The sequence below is a fragment of the Melitaea cinxia genome, chromosome 5 (assembly GCF_905220565.1).
Source record: "Melitaea cinxia chromosome 5, ilMelCinx1.1, whole genome shotgun sequence".
NCBI classification, from domain to species: Eukaryota; Metazoa; Arthropoda; class Insecta; order Lepidoptera; family Nymphalidae; genus Melitaea; species Melitaea cinxia.
The window spans coordinates 9,754,767-9,773,317 of NC_059398.1; the positions used below are offsets into that span (position 1 = coordinate 9,754,767).

Below are 18,551 nucleotides of genomic sequence, written 5' to 3' on the forward strand. Positions count from 1 at the left end.
TTCTGATTTTTTTTTATATTTAAATCTTAGTAGGTTTCCGCTAGATATTCCTCAATTAACAAGGTTTAAGATGATGGTGGGAACCCTACAGTGTTGTCATTTAAAAAGTATGCAAAAATTGAGTATCTACTTTCGTTAGCCAGACTATAGTGATATACGATTATTTTTGTGTGAGGCTTAGATAAAGTTTGGGTGTGTGTGATTTCCTCTCGCAAAAAATGACAAAGTTTTGTATCAGTAAAAAACGCTATGACGACTCCCCTTCGTGTTGCTCTTTGACATAATTAAATATACTCATTTATTTTTAATATTTATTCTACTCTATGATTTCTATGGGTTGTCTATGATACTTAGTCAGATTCAAAGGTCAGGATCATATTCAAGTCAGATTCAGATTCAGGGCTGCCAGGTGTACGATTTTAATCGTACTCATACGATTTTTTTGTATTTTTACTCATGTACGATCGCTAGACTATATAAGATCGTACGCAAAATGTACGATTTTTATATTCCTATTACCTGGAAACATTTCATAATTAAAGAAACGTTATCCACCGGCAAGCATGAATGATGACTCTTTGAAATATCATATATAGGTTGTATTTGTTTGCTTTCTAACGAAATTTCCCTTTACGGAAATAATTGTGACTTGAAAAAAAAACACATTTTGAAATATAAAAAAAAAAAACAATTTGAAAATTATAAAACAATGGCTCAATTTGCTTTAAATGTGTTATGTTTTCCCCATTACAGTACAGATTGTGAACGAGCATTCAACGAAGTATTTAATTAGAACAAAACTTAGAAACAGTTTATCCAATGATACTTAAGGGCACATTATTAGGCAAGCCATTATAATAAGAAGAAACGAAAATTATACGAAGTTTAAGTCAACAAATGTTTTTGTTAAAAAATATGACCAAGAAATTTTGTATGAGTGTAATAAATATTTTTATTGCATTTATTTTCTAAAAGTAAGTGAATTTTGATAATTTATATTAAAAAATTAGTTCTTAGTCTTAAAAGGCTGTACGATCTTTTTATTTCATTTCCTTGACATACGATTTTTTTTGTAGTTGGCATACGATCACACTTTTTTTGCACCTGGCAGCCCTGGTCAGATTGTTGTGTGATTGTGTACCTATGTTATTATTGTGTAAATATTTATAATATTAAATATATTTTTAAAAACAATGGTGTCAAAAGGCTATTTTGAAAATGACTTTCGAAGCTATTCAACTGATATTCCGTGTCCATTTCTTGACAATACCAACAACGCAAGTATTTTTAGACTTAATTTGAGCTTGACGCAATTTTAGTTGACTTTTTATTTTATTTTATTAATTATATTAGTCCATAAATCAAGTTATTAATTTCCAAACTAATGTTGAGGTAATTAGTAATTTTAACAGTTGAAAAGTAATTTATTCAAGAAAATTAAGGTTTTTCTATAATTTTTGGCTATTAAAGCTCGCGCTAAGTTGCATAGAAAGCAAGGAAGAAAACATAAAAAAAAAAAAAACAAATGTATAATCTAGAATAATTCTAGATGTATAGTGTGCCTTAACATTTTATAAATTTTGTATCTAAATTAATATTGTTACATAATAATAATATTATAAATATAATTAATTATATAATTATGACTTCAGATTTCTGAAACATTTAAAAAGAAATTGGTTAATTTCAAAAATGAGAAATTATTACATCTAACTTCAAAGTTAAAAAAAGAGCTATTTCGTGATGGTACTGTTTATACTGGATCGGCTGGCCTTGCTCTAACATATTTGATATTTTCATTAAATAAAAATGACATATGCTATGATACATTGCAGGTAAATAGCATTTTAAGTTTTATTAACAATGCAATATAATAACACTTTCTTTAATAGGTTTTTGCTTTTAGGAAGCACTTAATTTTGTTGATATAAATAATTTAAAAGGACGTAGGTTAAGTTTTTTGTGTGGTGATGCTGGTCCACTTGCAATAGCAGCAGTTATATCCTACAAACTTGGTACTAAAAAGCCAGCCACTCTACCTGAATACCAAGACCTAGTCCAAAGGTAAGCATCACTACTGTTTATCTTAGACTGCATTTTCACTTATCATCAGATGAAATAGTTGTCAAACGCAGGCCTATCATTGTATAAAGAAAAAAAAAAAACTAAGCTGAGTCTCCTGTTGTTGTTGTTGTTGCTGTCCTAAGGTACCCCAGTGGTACAAAGGGCCCTCGTGAGACGTCTCCATCCGCTCCGGTCCTGTGCCTCTCGCTCCACGTCCCTCCAACTAAGCCCGGCCGCTCGCAGCTCGGCGTCGATAGTCCGCTGCCACGTGTGCGCCGGCCGGCCCCGCCTCCTACTCCCGCGCGGCCTCCACGTGAACGCGACCCTGGCGGCGCTGTCCTCTGGTCTTCGGAGAGTGTGTCCTATCCACTTCCACTTCCGCTGAGCAATTTCTTGCTTGATCGGGATTTGGTGGCATCGATTCCAGAGATCCTCGTTGCTGATAGTGTTCGGCCAGAATTTGCGCAGGATGAACCTAAGGCATTTGTTGACGAACACTTGTAGCTTGTGCGTCAGACCCTTTGTCTCTTTCCATGTCTCGCAGCCGAAGAGCAAGACAGACTTCACTAAGGAATCGAAAAGGGAAATCTTGATCCGCCGGGTGAGCACGTTCGAATCCCAGACCGGTTTTAATTGGGCAAAGGTGGCTTTCGCTTTTTTGATTCGCGCGTCGACGTCGTCATCAGAGCCCCCGCTGTTGGTCACGGTGCTGCCGAGATATACAAATTTCGTGACAGTTTCCAGTGGTGCACCGTTGAGTGTGATGGAGCGATTGTCGCATGACTGAACACGCATTTCGACGGTCTTCCTAGTATTGATTCGTAGCCCCTTATCTTGAGCTACCTCTCGTAATGAGTTCAGCTTCATTTGTAGATCGGGCAGTGAAGACGAGATCAACACTATGTCGTCCGCGTATTCGAGGTCCTCCTGGTGCGAACCATCGTTCCATGCGATGCCTCTAGGTGTCTCGGTTACCTTCCGCATGACGTCGTCGAGCAGGATGACGAAGAGCAGCGGCGACAGGAGGCAGCCCTGTTTGACTCCTGCAGTCATCGAAATTGGTTCCCCTAGGGCTTGGTCGTGCACTACTCTGCAAGTACTGTCATTATATAGGGACTGGATTATACCTATATACTTGCTCGGTATTCCTCTTCGCCTGAGGCTGGACCACAGTGCGCTCCACTTCACGGAGTCGAAGGCTTTTTCGAAGTCGACGAAAGCCAGGAAAAGTTCGGCTCGCCACTCCACGCACGATTCGATGAGTACGCGCAAGGTGTTCGTGTGGTCAGTGCATGAACGCCCAGAACGGAACCCGGCCTGCTCCTCCCGAAGTGTTTTCATAATCTCTGGGGCCATACGGTTGAGAAGTACTTTTGCCAGTACTTTAGTAGCAGTTGGTAAGAGCGTTATGCCTCTCCAGTTATCGCTGACTGACAAGTCACCTTTCTTCGGTACCTTCACGAGCAAACCTTGCTTCCATTCACAGGGGACACGCTCCGTCTCCCAAACGCGCTGCAAGAGGGGACAGAGTATCTCGGCTGACCTAGCCGGGTCCGCCTTAAAGAGCTCCACGTTGATGTTGTCCACTCCTGGCGCCTTTCCTGCCTTTAGCTGTTTGATGGCAGCGACTACTTCTGCGTATGTAGGTGGAGTCGTTGGCAGATTCAGGAGTGGTCCTGGGCTGTTCGGAACAGTCGTCGGTTGAGTTTGGCATTGGGTTAATAGGTTGGAGAAGTGCTCGGTCCATCGTTTAAGTTGCTCCTCTGTAGTACAAAGCAGCTGTCCCGTGGCGTCCTTCAGCGGCTTTTTGGAGGGACGTGACTTGTTGCACAAACGCTTAGTGACGTCGTACAACTCCCTCATGTTTGATACCTTGGCTGCTGCGTTGGCCCGGTCGGCTAGCTCGTCGGCGGCGCGTCGTATGTCGCGTCTAGCCAATTTACGAATTTGGAGACGTATGGCTGCGTATTCTTCATCGAGGGTCTTTTTGGTGGTAAAGTTATTAGCGGCCAGCAGGTCTAGCTTTATACTCTGCCTTTTCTCTATTGCAGACCACAGCTCCTGGGACATCCAAGGTTCTTGTTTGGAGTGTTTATAGCCTAGGGCTTTTTCGCCGGCTTTAGTGAAGGCAGTACGCATACGCTCCCAAGCTTCGTCCATGTCCTCGTCTTCCAGGTCTTTTAAAAGTTCAAATTGGTTGCGAAGGCAGATACTAAACTCCTTTCTTCCTTCTTCGCTCCTCAGGATCTGCAAATTGAACTTTTTGGATGCCTTCTCAACCTTACGTCGAGCTGCTGCCATCCTGAGACGTACATCAGCAACAACAAGATGGTGATCGCTATCCGCATCCGCGCCGCGACGGTTCCTAACATCGAGTAGCGATGTTCTCCATGCTCTGCTTATCGCAATATGATCGATCTGGTTTCGGGTCACACCATCAGGAGAAATCCAGGTGATTTTGTGGCACTCCTTGTGCTTGAACAGGGTTCCTCCGATCACCAGATCGTGTGCAGAGCACAGGTCGCCGAAGAGTTCTCCGTTTTCGTTTATTACTCCGGCGGCCCCTTCGCGTCCCATGTAATGCTCTCGGTCCTCGTTGTCTGAGCCCATCTTGGCATTCAGGTCTCCCATCAGGATTACTATATCCTGCTTCTTTGTGCTCTTCAAGGTCGACTCCAGCTGCTCGTAAAAACTCTCCTTTTCATCCGGCAATGCCGAGTTAGTTGGGGCGTAACATTGGATCACAGTGATTTTTCTGACTCTAGATGAGAACCGAGCTGTGATGATTCGTTCTGATATCGGATTCCAGGACAGAAGGCTGTTCTTCGCGCTACGGCTTAGGAGCAGCCCCACGCCGTACTCCCGAGTTGCGTTCTCATCCTCTTTTCCACTGTACAGAAGGGTCGAGTCAAAATCAGACGTTATTTCACCAAATCCGTTCCATCTCGTTTCGCTTAATCCTAGGATATGAATGCTGTAGTCCCGCATGATTTTGGCTACCTGCGGAAGCCTTTCAGGTTGAGTCATGGTTCTGACATTCCAACATCCAATCCGTGTCCGTAATTTCGCGCTAAAGGTCATCGGTAATAAGGGGGATCGGTCTTTATTTCTCTTTGAGGGTTTCACAATCTGTTACTTTAAGAATGTGCAGGTGATTAGCCCACAGCATCCCGATCACGGTGACGGGGCTGCCATCTTTGCAACCGTGCTCACAGGGCCAGTCTTTTTAGGGAGACCTAAGGCTTCTGGTAGCCTAAACCGCTGGTTTTTACCAGTGAGTGGTTCTTCTCACGAACCCTCCTCCTTTCACATCCGGGCTTGGGACCGGCAACGGCGGAGTTAAGGAGCTGAGTTTCCTAGTCAAGAACAATTAATGAAAATTATGGTGTTGCTAAAACAAGTTATTTGTTATTAAATTATAATTAGGATGTATAAAATTAGGAAAGCTAATATGTGATAGCTTGTTATTAGCTTTTTTTTATTCATATTCTGTATGAGTTATAGTTATAATAAGCTGTAAGCTATCCAAATAAAATAAAATAAAAAATAAAGCACAATGTATTTATTTTGTATTTAAAACCAAATTATTTGTTGTATTGTGCTGCTTTCACATAAAATGTGATCTCCCCCAATGGTGTAGCAATGGTTTATGCCGCCAGGGCCATCCTTAATTTCTTATGATAATTTTTGCCTAGACTATATTACAAAGTTTTTAATTAAGATTACTAATTTTAAGATAAAAAAAAATAACAAAACTAAAATGAAATTACCAATCGTTGATCTTGAATAGCTTTTTTAAGACACATGGAATCTACAATCTTCTTTTTTCTCTTCTTCTTTTCTCTTCTTCTTTTCTCTTCTTCTTTTCTCTTCTTCTTTTCTCTTCTTCTTTTCTCTTCTTCTTTTCTCTTCTGTTGTATATTGCTTCGATAGACTTGATACTATGGCTGTTTCTTCAAAAAACCTTAAATATTCTCATTCAGCTCAAAAAAAATAATTATGGAGTAATTCGTAAATATTGGCTACAGCGAATAAATCTGCATTGGAAGCCTGAACACTTTGTTTATTCTTTCGAATAATTTTTCCACACAAGAACTGCTACCTCCATTTCTAATTTTTATGTTATGTATGATGTTGCATAAAATTTCAAAAGACTACCGTATTAATATTTTTAAGTGTACAGTACATAATGTTCGATATATTTCGCTAGCTTTGTGTAATTATTGAACTTTAATCTTGTTCCAGCTTTTTCAGTTGATTTTCTATTAGTTGTTCTTCACACGGGCGGGTTTTTTGTTTTTTTATTATTATTGTTTTTTAATTACTAATAATAAAGAAACTATAATTGCTACTGCCCTTCGACAGGACTTGACTTCATCTCGCTTCATCTCTTTCGTAATATTACGCTGTCGAGAGTAGTGTTCACCAACCCGCCTGCCCAGCGTGGTGACTATGGGCAAAACACATCAGTTCACGTTATTTTTGGCGTAAACTTGTGGAGGCCTATGTCCAGCAGTGGACTGTATAGGCTGTAATGATGAGAGTAGTGTTCAATTGTTTTGATGATATTGCGGCCCGTTAAATGTGCCGCACGGATGCATGCTCTCGCTGCGCCACAAGATATCCCATCCACCATACATGATCTTGCCTTAAATATTGTTACAAAGAAAACGACATTTTTTTCTATTGCACGTAATATTCTAATATCTAACCTACCTTTCTTGTCCAAGGTTCTAGAGCGTCTTGTTCACCAACAGCTAACATCATTCCTTTCCTTAAACAATCTTCTAAATCCATTTCAATCCGCCTTGATAAGTACGGTAACAGCACATCTCTGACGACATCAGACACGCAATGGACGATCGAAAACTTACGGTTCGGGCTTTACTTGACTTTAGTAATGTCTGTAATACTGTGGACTTCGATATACTGTTGTCTGTGTTAGGTTCCTTTAACATATCTCCACCAGTAATTGACTGGTTTCAAAGTTACTTGTATGGGCCTCGGCAGCGTTTGCAAGTTCAAGATACTTTTTCTGACTGGGCTAACGTATTTGTTGGCGTACCGCAAGGTGGCGTGTTGTCTCCTCTTCTTTTTTTCTTTATTTATAAATTCAGTAATTATAAACTTATCTTCTCTCTATTACATGTATGCAGACGATCTTCAAATATACACCCACTCTAAGCCGGCTAATCTACCCACGAGTATTTACCAACTAAATAATGACTTGGACCTTATTTTTAAATGGAGTAACTCCTAATCCTTCTAAGTCTCAAGTGATTATCGTGGATAGTCCAAAACTAGTCAGTAGCATTGATTGGTTACTTGTACCTCCTGTACTCTTCAACAAAGTTGTTTTGAATGTTACCGATAAAGTGAAAAATCTAGGAATAACTTTCAATCGTCATCTCTCTTGGTCACCTCAATTAACTGAGCTAAGCCGGAAATTGTTTGCCGCCGTGGGTTCACTCCGTCGACTCCAGTACTTTCTTCCCTTGCCTACCAAAATTGCGCTGGAACAATCACTACTTTTATCAATCCTTGAATATGCAAATACGTGTTTTCTGGATCTCAAAGAGGAGCAACTAAATAAGCTTGAGCGCCTTCAAAATCTTTGTATAAAGTTCATATTTGGTCTTCGCAAATATGACCACGTTTCCGATTTTCGCAGTAAACTCAAGTGGCTCCCAATTCGCTTTCGCAGGAATACCCACGTACTAACTCTACTCTACTGTGTTCTTTTTAATCCTAATGCCCCTCATTACCTTAAAGAACGGCTTACGTTTCTTTGCAATTCTCATGAACGCTCCCTTAGATCTTACTCCAATTTGCTTCTGAAAATTCCTCCCCATTCTACCTCCTTTTACTCCAATTCCTTTACTGTTAATGCTGTCCGTCTGTGGAACTCTCTTCCGCTTTCTATAAAACAAGCTCCAACGCAAGCTTGCAAGTAACGCCTTAAAAATCATTATAATTATGTCGCTCATTAAGTCATAAATGTCGCGATTTGTAGTTTACTTTATGTGTATATATATGTATATATTTTTATATGTGTATGTATGTATGTGTATATGTATATTATATATTATATACTAAAATATTTACTTATTTATGTTTTTCTTTTTTTATAATTATGTAAGTCTATCATATCGTAGTTTTTATCTATTTATTATTGATTTTCCTCCTGTATTTGTGCACACTTCTAACCGCTGCTACTGTATCGTGTCCAGTACCCAAAGGTTATCTGGAAGAAATCGCTATTTAGCGATAAGACCGCCTTTGTACATCTTGTCTGTATTTCGGTGTACATTAAGAATAAATAAATAAATAAATATTTATTACTATTACAGTGTGTTAGTATATTCATATAAAACCATTAAAATATATAAAACTTATTCGAAGTGGTCTCCATTGACTGCAATATAATCCTTTAAACGTTGTGGCCAGTTATCAATAGAAGCATGCACTCTTTCAATGGGAAAATTCTTCACTGCAAATCGTATGGATTTTTTTAGGGATCAGGACTGGACCGTGAGTTTAGGGGGCCTTGAGCTAATACTACTTAGAGGCCCACCTAATTTGACCACGATTGAGATGAATGGTAAAGATAAATGGTAGCCGAACATTTTAACTGTCAGTTCGAAGTACCAACACTGAACGTAGACTTGAATTAAATGAATTTAATGGGTTTGATTAATTATAGGATTTACGGGGCTGCAAACCATATGATCTGTTTAATTTAATAACATTATAGATTCTTTCGCATCATCTTCTATTTTTTACTTTGACTTGACTTAGCTGGCCCTTGAGTCCACGGGACCCTGGGCTGAAACCCAAAAAGCCATATGGTAGATCTGGCCATGTCAGGGACTCCAAATTATCATGACATTTAGACTACTCTCTAAAACTGACCATAAGTATCATAATCTTCTGGTGGATTAAGATCGGGACTAGATGACGGCCAGTTACACACATCAGCTCTGATGAGTTCCGGAACGTTGGTGTCAAACCAAGATTGGGTGGATCGAGCTTTATGACCCGACACCGTGTCTTACTGAAAGGACCATTCTTGGTTATTGAACATGGTTTTGTTAAGGGGCTTAACTACCTTCGTAAGAATGGTATCTTGATACACCTGTGCCGATGTTTTGATAACTTTTTCACAAAAATATGTCTTAGTCACTCCTTCATAGCTAACACCCCACCAAACCATCACTCAAAAAATATTTTACAATGTATTGGCGCGAAAATTAGAAAAGACAATGAACAATCATATAAAAATAACAGATTCCAAATTAAAATGTAATATTTTGTATATTTTTAATTGGAATAGTACCTATTTATGGCGAACCTATGTATGTATGTATGTATATAAATACATACATGCATATTTTAAAGAAGTACCTAAAGTACCTAAGTACCTTGTACCTTGTAAGTACCTAAGTACCTTGCAGACTGCCCTTTTTTACACATGTCCATAAGAATTGTTATTTTTTAGATTTTATTTATGTATTTTAAAATTAATAATAATTTTATATTACTTAAACATTTCAGACTAATAAATTTAAGTACATTGTTAATTGAGTCACCAGATGAACTTCTGTATGGCAAAGTTGGTTACCTGTATGCATTACTTTTTGTGAATAAATATATAAGTGAAAAGAAAGGTGTACCTGGAAACCACATTGAAAATGTAAATGGACTACTAAAATTAATCTTTTATCTTTACTCGTATTTCTTGTAATTTTTATTTTCTTATGAAAATGATGATTGTACTTTGAAGGTAATAGCTTCCATAATAAAATCTGGGAAACAGTTTTCACAACAAATGAAATGTGAAAGTCCCCTTTTGTGGCAATGGCACGATAAGATCTACTTGGGTGCTGCTCATGGAATTTCTGGAATTTTATACATTTTATTACAGGTAACTTTTTAATTAAATCTCTAATTACAATTAAATCTATAATTATATCATAATAATGTAAGAACGAAACATAAAGAACGAAGTTATAGCAAAAAGCATGATATAAATGAAAATGACCTGATTTTTAACCGACTTCAAAAAAAGGAGGAAGATACTCAATTCGACCGTGTATTTAATATATTATGTATGTTCGGGGATAACTTTGTCATTTATGAACCGGTTTTGATAATTCTTTTTTTGTTAGAAAGGAGATATCCCAAGGGTGCTACCATGATAAGGAAACCAGGATCTGATGATGGAATCCCAGAGAAATCGAGGGGACCCCTCGAAAATCGTAGCGACGACTAGTGCGTTTGTTAATTTTTTTCGTCTAAGTAGACGTAGTATTACTTGTCGATGTAATTGAAGTCGGTTTTTTTGAAGCTCACTCACGCTTAATCAAACTTCTTCGTCTTTCAAGCTTTATGTTTAAAAAAAAACTGAATTCTTACTGTCATCCATAAATTACGTCACACGAATTCATGACTTTTGAGTTTTGACCCCTCCCCCATCACTGTCACAGTTGGCCACATTTATGAGACTTCCACCCTACCTATATATATGTTTCACTTCGTGGACTCCGTTCTGGGGGGCTTAATGTGTGCCATAATTTGTGGATGGCCCCCTTATTTATTTATTTTTTTATTATTTATTATTATTTATTAAATTTACAAAACATAACTTCGGAAAAATACAGTTAGTCTTTAAGAGTTAATAAATATTTAGTTTTATTTATACACTAACGTATATGCATGTATATCTTATTAAATGGATATTTGTGATTGTTTAGGCTCGTTCATACATTAACACTACTGAAATAAGAAGCTTTATAAAACCAACTCTGGATTGGCTTCTTAACCAACGTTTTTCGAGTGGAAATTTTCCGTCGTCACTAAAAAGTAGTTCTGGAGATCGACTAGTGCAATGGTGTCACGGAGCGCCGGGATTTATCTCTTTATGCTTATTAGCATACCAGGTATGTAGGTTTATCAAAAAAAAAGTAGGTACATAGCGCTTCAGCCTGTAATATCCCACTTCTGGGCATAGGCCTCTTTCCCCATGTAGGAGAAGGATCAGATCAGAGCTTAATCCACCACGCTGTTCCAATGCGGGTAGGCGGATATATTCCCTACTATGAGTAACGATCGCTATATATCGTACATGATAACAACTGGGACCGACGGCTTAACGTGTTCTCCGAGGCACGGTGGGGAGACCCACAAGGACTGCACAAACACCCAGACCACGGCAAACACCTTTATGGCCAATACAAATGTTTGTCATGTGCGGGGATCAAACCCGCAACCGCCAGCGCAACCGGCACAATCCATGGCTGTGACCGTTGCACCAACGCGGCGTCATAAAGTTAAGTAGGTACATATTACTAAGCAATTAATCTATCTTTCATAAATCTAATACCTTTAAACGAGCAATCCAAATTATATAAATAATTTGAATCTCGGAAACGGCCCCAACGATTTTAATGAAATATAGTATGCAGGGGGTTTCAGGGACGATAAATCGATATGTATAGCTAGGATTCATTTTTAGAAAATGTCGTTTTGTCCGTGTTTTCGGATAGTAAAAAACTGCTACAATATTATTAGAATACGAAGGTAAATTTATCAGGTGGGAAATCGGTCGGTCTCGAAACGAGAAGACCCGGTTCAAACCCACATGTCTCTAAATCGATTATTTTTTCGCTTTTTTTTAATTGCGCTCGTGGTTTTTTATTTAAATAACCAGCTCATATTTTTTTTATTATGTTGGTAAGATCTTTTTAGATTATCCTTAGTTTATCGATATGTAATTCGTATTGAAATATGGTTTCCAAAAAACACAATTTACTGGTACTGGTTAAATAAAAATCTTCATTTTCAAAAATACGCTTGATGAATATATACTCTAAAACACTAAGGACTAAATTTAATGGCCTAACCTATAATGGCCTAATCTATAATGGCCTAATCTATAATATAAAAATGAATCGTAAAATGTGTTAGTAAGCGCATAACTCAACAACGCCTGTACCAATTTTAACAGTTCTCTTTTAAATGTTCGTTGAACTCCAAGGATGGTCGTACGGCGAGAAAAATTCGAATAATTTCCGGAAAAACCCTAAAAACAGCCATTTTCTTTTTTCCAGTCAAACGTTTTCTAACTAAAATGTAGAGTCAATTTGAACTTTATTGGTATTCAATAAAGTTCATATTAAATTACAAGCACTTACTGTTGTGCAATGTAGGTGTGTTCCGAACGTCAGTCAATTTACACTTTATTTTTCGCTGCACAAAGTTTAAATTCAATCATATCTATCAAAACAGTGTGCGTGTTCGCGTTGGACGATCTAATGTCGCGTTCCGAAACTCAACAAAAGTGATAATATCGTGATAATATAGCTAAGAGAGAGATGTAAGAGCTTTTTTTACAAGTGAATATAAGTGGCAATTGTGGCAAAAATTATAAAAGCGAAATAAACTGGAAGTATTTTTTTTTCCGTTTTTAATTTCGTATCTTACTCTAATAGTTCATGGCGCTATTTTTAAAATCTTTCCACTCGCTACTATGGCTTTCCACCTTAATTTAATATATTCAGATGGTTCTCTTTCTTTCTACCCTCCATAGTACAGGCATACATACAGTGAATCCATATATTTTGTACAAGTGTGTCAGAACCAATGAATGAATAAATATGTAATATTAATAGAAATGTAAATCATTTTACTGATAATTTTTATTTTATTGTGAGAACTTGAATGACTTTCAGGTGTTTAATGAAGAAAAGTATCTGAACATTGCTATACAAGCTGGAGAAGTGGTGTGGGAACGAGGACTTTGCGCAAAGGGATACAGCATCTGTCACGGAGTGAGCGGAAATGCTTACGCTTTTCTACAACTTTATCAAGTATCCAAAGTTAGTAAAATAATCATCATTACAGCCTATACAGTCCACTGCTGGACACAGGCCTCCACAAGTCTACGCCAAAAACAAGGCGAACTCATGTGTTTTGCCCATAGTCACCACGCTGGGCAGGCGGGTTGGTGACCGAGTAAAATAATAGTATTACTTTATTATTAAAACAACCGCACATAATATGTAAAAATCATAATCAATTATACTTTTCTACATTTAAATTCTATGGCTTTATTATTATTATTACTTTTATGGCTTTCAATGGTGCCAAAAGTAAAATATACTTAAATAGAAGAGGGATTTTTTTATTTATCCTACCAAAGCAAGTTGCAATAATGAGGCATTTGCATATATTTGTTCATATGAACAATTGGCTTTAAATAATTAATAAAACAATTTAAATTATTTAAAAAAATTATTTTTGATATGTATTTCATATATGTATATTTTATAAAAGTATTGTATAATATACCCACTTATTTCTAACAGTAGAATTACTTTACCTATGAACTATGTTATTATCCAGAAAGCTGATTATTTGTATCGGGCGTGTTGCTTCATGGAATGGTGTGCGGTGGAGAGATCAGGTACTGAATTGCACCGACCTGACCGACCGGCTTCATTATTCGAAGGATTGCTAGGACGCATTTACTTAGCGGCCGATATTATTAACCCCTTAGAAGCTAAATTTCCCGCATTTTGTTTGTAATATCGTTATTAAACTAATATAAATAATCTAAACTGCATTTACGATATTATTAAAGTCGCTGAATTTGTAATAAATAACACACAATTGTGGTATATATATTTTATGACTTATTTTAGAATAATATAAAATCATTATAAAAATTTGGTCAGTTCTAATATATCTTCAAGGGATGTTTACATAAATAATATACATATACTCATATTTTGTAAATCATTTACATTTTAACATTTATTTATTTCTGGAATTAATTCTTGCTATGCTTAGTGCCAAGAGAATAGTTTGAGTATTGTTACTTATTTTTGAAGAAATGCACAAATATTTTACATTCATTTAAAATTTATAATATTAAACATACAGATTAAGTTTTACCGTGTGTATTGTTAACAGAAAATAAATATGATGAATAGGCTGGCTTGGCCCCACACACAACGATTGACATCAATACATATAATAAAAATTATCGGATCGCTGTCTGTACATGGCAGTATATGAGAAAAAATATTATTGGGATCTTGTTGTTAAAACAATGATTGTTAGAATTTTTGTCTGTGCGTTTGTGCACGCTAATCTCACAAACGGCTTCTCCGATTTAGATGTGGTTTTCACTTATCTATTGTTGTAAGCTTCATTTAACATTTAATGTTTGTTTCATGTCAATTGGTTCATAAATAAAAGTTATGATAATTTAAAGAATGAATGGTTACAAATGTGTTGATTCTCTTTATTCTATTTTTGAAATTTTCATGTTTAGATAAACGAATAAACCGTAAATAAATATAATTTTACAAATTTAAAGAATTTTATTTCTTTCCCGTCAATTCTTTGTTTATAAAAAGGTATTAGAATTTAAAATGTAATTATAAGCAAAGGTCATGGACAGTTTGTATATTGCAAAGTTTTGCAAGTTATTCTGACTATTTTAAACTTTTCTTATTTCATGCTATTATGACAAGTGTTACAGAATGTCTTTATGTTTAAATATAGCAAATTGTTGGTCTATATAATTTATCTACTGTCTTAATGAAAAACCTAAACAGATTGTCCATGTTCTTTACTAAAAAATTAATATAATATACTGTCTTATGAAAACTTACAATAAAGATTATCACAAAAAATATACTTTACTCGTAATATATCGCCTAAAGGCTTATAATTCATACTACCATTTTAAATCGTAGGTATGTGTTTTTTAAATGATTTATGATTGTAAAATGTTATATGATATAAAGAAGTATAATAAAAACAAGTCCATATCATAGACAAAGAACTACCAAGTCAATTTTAAATAGAAATTGTATAGAAATTATTTGAATTACATCATTTTAGGTTGGTTTCTATGAACTATTTATCTAAAAACTTTGCTTACTAGAAATATAATTAATGCAAAAATACTACAAAATAACCAACCAAACCAAAATACTACCTCTCATAATGAAAATTATACATAGATTATTATTAAAGCCAGCATTTCCACTGTCAAAAAAATGCTTTTTTTTAAACACACATGATATAAGTATGTATAACATTGAATTTTTTACACAAAAATTAATATTTTAATATATTATCACATAATCCATGCACTTACTTACATACTTTTTCGTTCTAATTTTTTGATAACAAAATTTACTATTGCGATTGAGAAAATTTCAATCAGTAACATTAATTTTATATAGAAGATTATATAAGTTTGATAAATGTGTTTCTCTTATATAACAAAGGCATTAAAGAAAAGAAAAATATACCTATATTATTTTTATAGAAAAATAACAAGTGACTTAAAAAATCATTTTATATAATCACGTTAACATTAACAAACATTTCATCAGATACTCAATACGATTTTGATAAATTGTAGCCGACGATGCTCATGTCTTAAAAAATAGTTAATATGTTATAAACTTAAAACGCTGTTATTAAATAAACATTTCGCTATCGACCAGTAATGTATTTAGTTGAATACAATCATTAAAATCTTTAACTTATCTATAATATGCTTGTAAAAACTTTGCTTCGACACAATGTTTTTAAATAAATGTATGACTATATGACTTATTATTTACTTGTACAACTTAATAACTAACTTATAATATGCATAAGAAATGAGTCCTTGTGAATCTCGAGTTATGAAATGTATCTATGTTCTTAAAATAAAAATAGAAAATTGAATCCGATTTCTTATCAACGTTTATAGAATCCTTTTAAAGTGTTGGACAGAAATATAAAGCACTGCGTTGACAAAATAATTAAAGAATGCCGCTTGTATAGTAAGGGTTTGAAGGACGTGATACTAGTAAGTTAATAAAATTTGTTTATACAATTTGTATATGTTAGAAACGTGGTTTAAACCGATTTGTTCTAATGCATTTTGCCTTGTGATGATTACACAGATAACAAATATACATAATTATTTAAACACAGCACATTTTAGCTATTCTACTACAAAAATAACTATTAAATATAAATTTAATCATATACAGATATGTAAGCAGAATACCGTCATATATGTTAAGTTGGCATATAATCAGTGCTGTTAATTTTACTATATAATCCGTTTCAAAAAATAAAATGGACCACCCGGGTAAAAAAAATTATATATAATTCTATAGAATCATATATAATCTATATATATTTATATATGATTTCATATAATTTATATATAACTATATATAATTGCATATAATTCATATATAACTATATGTCATTACATATGTTCGTTTTTAAGATTATATATAATTATATAAAACTATATATAATTACATATAATTTATATATAACTATATGTCTTGATATATGTTCGTTTTTAAGATTAGATATAATTATATATAATTATATAGAATTATATAGAATTACATATAATTTATACATAAGTATATGTCTTTACATTTGTTTGTTATTAAGATTATATATAATTATATAAAACTATATATAATAACATATAATTTATATATAACTATATGTCTTTACATATGTTCGTTTTTAAGATTATATATAATTATATATAATTATATAGAATTACATATAATTTATACATAAGTATATGTCTTTACATTTGTTGAAGACTTATCTGATGACATATTATTTATAATTTATCTATTTAACAAGATAAAACTTAATTAATTTCACATAAAGTTGAAAAAATAATGTCGTGATTTGAAATTAACGATTATTTAAAATGAGTGTTTTAATTGTAAACAAATGCATATATCCATGCATTACGTATGTACATACATGTATATATATTATATTTATATAAACATAGCCTATACCCATACCCATACAGTGATAAATACCAATACATCGATTGCGGCGCTGCACTGTGGCAATAACTGCAAACTAACGATAGGCACATTTTTTGCAAATGGCGTCATAGTATCTCGCTACACGTGTTCATGTTGTAAGGCGTCATATATTGAATTGCGTTATTTGAAAGTGAAGTCAATTAAAAATAAAGATTGTACTAATTAAGCAAATATAGTTATATTATATTGTTTTAATAAAAAGATTTGAATATGTTTTATTTAATTGAGTGTGACAAAGATCAATCTTTGTGTACTGTAGAAGACTTCGAAATCGTGTGCGATCCCAATCAACCACCAATATTAGACGAAAATGTTGATTTTTTTTATGGAAAAGAAAAGTACAAAGGGGTTGTTGTTGGCATGTCAGGTAAATATTGATATAATATTGATCAGTTTAAAATTTTGATTTATTTTTCAAATATAATTTAAAACATGGATGTAAAATTGAAATAAACTGTATGAGGTTATCTATAGCTTGTCACATTTTTCAATAATAATGATGCGATTATAATTATATTTTACGGGAATATTTTAGAGGATGCTAATCTATTGAACGAAAAGGCAAAAAATTTAAAACGGAAACGGAAAGCTTCTGGTTCACCTGTTCAGTCATCACCATTACCTCCCAAGAGATCCCGGAAGCCTAAGAAAAGCTTTTCTTTTAATCAAAGCCCATCACGTCAAAGTTCAGCATTGAGTAGTAAAATATTGCAAAAAAGAAACGAATCAGATTCCGAAGACAGTGATAAAGAAGTGTTACGTGCAGAAACAAGTTCTGCAAGTGATAATGATGATTATAAGGAACCCCTCAGAGTATCAAAAAAAGAAACACTTGAAGAAAATGACAATCAGGACGGTCATCAATCTGAATCTAAAACGGAAAGTAATAGTCCGAAAGATGATACAACTTTGAATCCTCAATTGTGGGGCAAAAACTGCGGCGAGCCAGTGAGTATTTGAAAATGATTTTATAAGTGGAGAAAAGAAAACTTCTCAGTTTTTAAGCATTGTAGTTTAAAAAAGTATACTCCTGTTATAAATTAAATAGTGTCAATAATAATATAAATTTCAATTACGACAAATATAAAATAATAATTATTAATTTATTTTTGTTTTAAATTTAGGTAGTTTTGTTGAAAAACAACATTTACTGCAAAAAAGCGATTTTTGACGATGCAGAAGATTTATCTAGGAAGTCTGCTACATCGCTTTTACGAAGATTGATGGATGGAGTATTTAGACCTGATGTTATTTTAAACTTGAACTGCACGTACAGTGGGCGGCCTCCTTCAGCACAAGGAAAAGACAAACAGCTTAAGAAAGTTGAACCATTAGATCGACTAGCCAAAAGAGCACTCATGGGTATATAATCTTTTTTCATTCTACTTATAATTGATTCTATCCATGATATTGATGATGCATTAAAATTGTATTACAGAATATTGTGATGATTATATGCTACTAAAAAAGGATGGTCAAAATCCAACCCGAGTGATCTACGTGCAGCTATGTCACAATGGATCGGTGATAGTTAAAAAGAACACATCAAAAAAATCTCAAACGAAACACATAATTCGTTTGGTCACACTCTTTTTTTGTTAA

General features: G+C 34.5%; 2 protein-coding genes across 2 annotated transcripts; both read left to right on the top strand.

Annotated features, from left to right (window-relative positions):
- Positions 1 to 1,218: 1,218 nt before the first annotated feature.
- On the top strand, positions 1,219 to 13,867 carry LOC123653820 (glutathione S-transferase LANCL1). The gene is made up of 8 exons (XM_045589801.1): positions 1,219 to 1,281; positions 1,653 to 1,835; positions 1,907 to 2,064; positions 9,619 to 9,757; positions 9,848 to 9,988; positions 10,818 to 11,003; positions 12,795 to 12,941; positions 13,468 to 13,867. The coding sequence occupies exons 1-8, from the start codon at positions 1,219 to 1,221 to the stop codon at positions 13,648 to 13,650; spliced, it is 1,200 nt and encodes a 399-aa protein (XP_045445757.1). The 3' UTR covers positions 13,651 to 13,867.
- Positions 13,868 to 16,765: 2,898 nt separating this feature from the next.
- On the top strand, positions 16,766 to 18,551 carry LOC123653821. The gene is made up of 4 exons (XM_045589802.1): positions 16,766 to 17,316; positions 17,485 to 17,897; positions 18,074 to 18,311; positions 18,388 to 18,551. The coding sequence occupies exons 1-4, from the start codon at positions 17,160 to 17,162 to the stop codon at positions 18,549 to 18,551; spliced, it is 972 nt and encodes a 323-aa protein (XP_045445758.1). The 5' UTR covers positions 16,766 to 17,159.

Bases quoted from the DNA above. Each gene is read 5' to 3' on its own strand.
- LOC123653820 (XM_045589801.1), top strand. From the start codon at position 1,219: ATGACTTTCGAAGCTATTCAACTGATATTCCGTGTCCATTTCTTGACA. The intron at 1,282-1,652 runs GTATTTTTAGAC...TTATGACTTCAG, and splicing joins TGACAATACCAACAACGCAA to ATTTCTGAAACATTTAAAAA. The intron at 11,004-12,794 runs GTATGTAGGTTT...AATGACTTTCAG, and splicing joins TATGCTTATTAGCATACCAG to GTGTTTAATGAAGAAAAGTA.
- LOC123653821 (XM_045589802.1), top strand. From the start codon at position 17,160: ATGTTTTATTTAATTGAGTGTGACAAAGATCAATCTTTGTGTACTGTA. The intron at 17,317-17,484 runs GTAAATATTGAT...GGAATATTTTAG, and splicing joins GGTTGTTGTTGGCATGTCAG to AGGATGCTAATCTATTGAAC. The intron at 18,312-18,387 runs GTATATAATCTT...ATTGTATTACAG, and splicing joins AGCCAAAAGAGCACTCATGG to AATATTGTGATGATTATATG.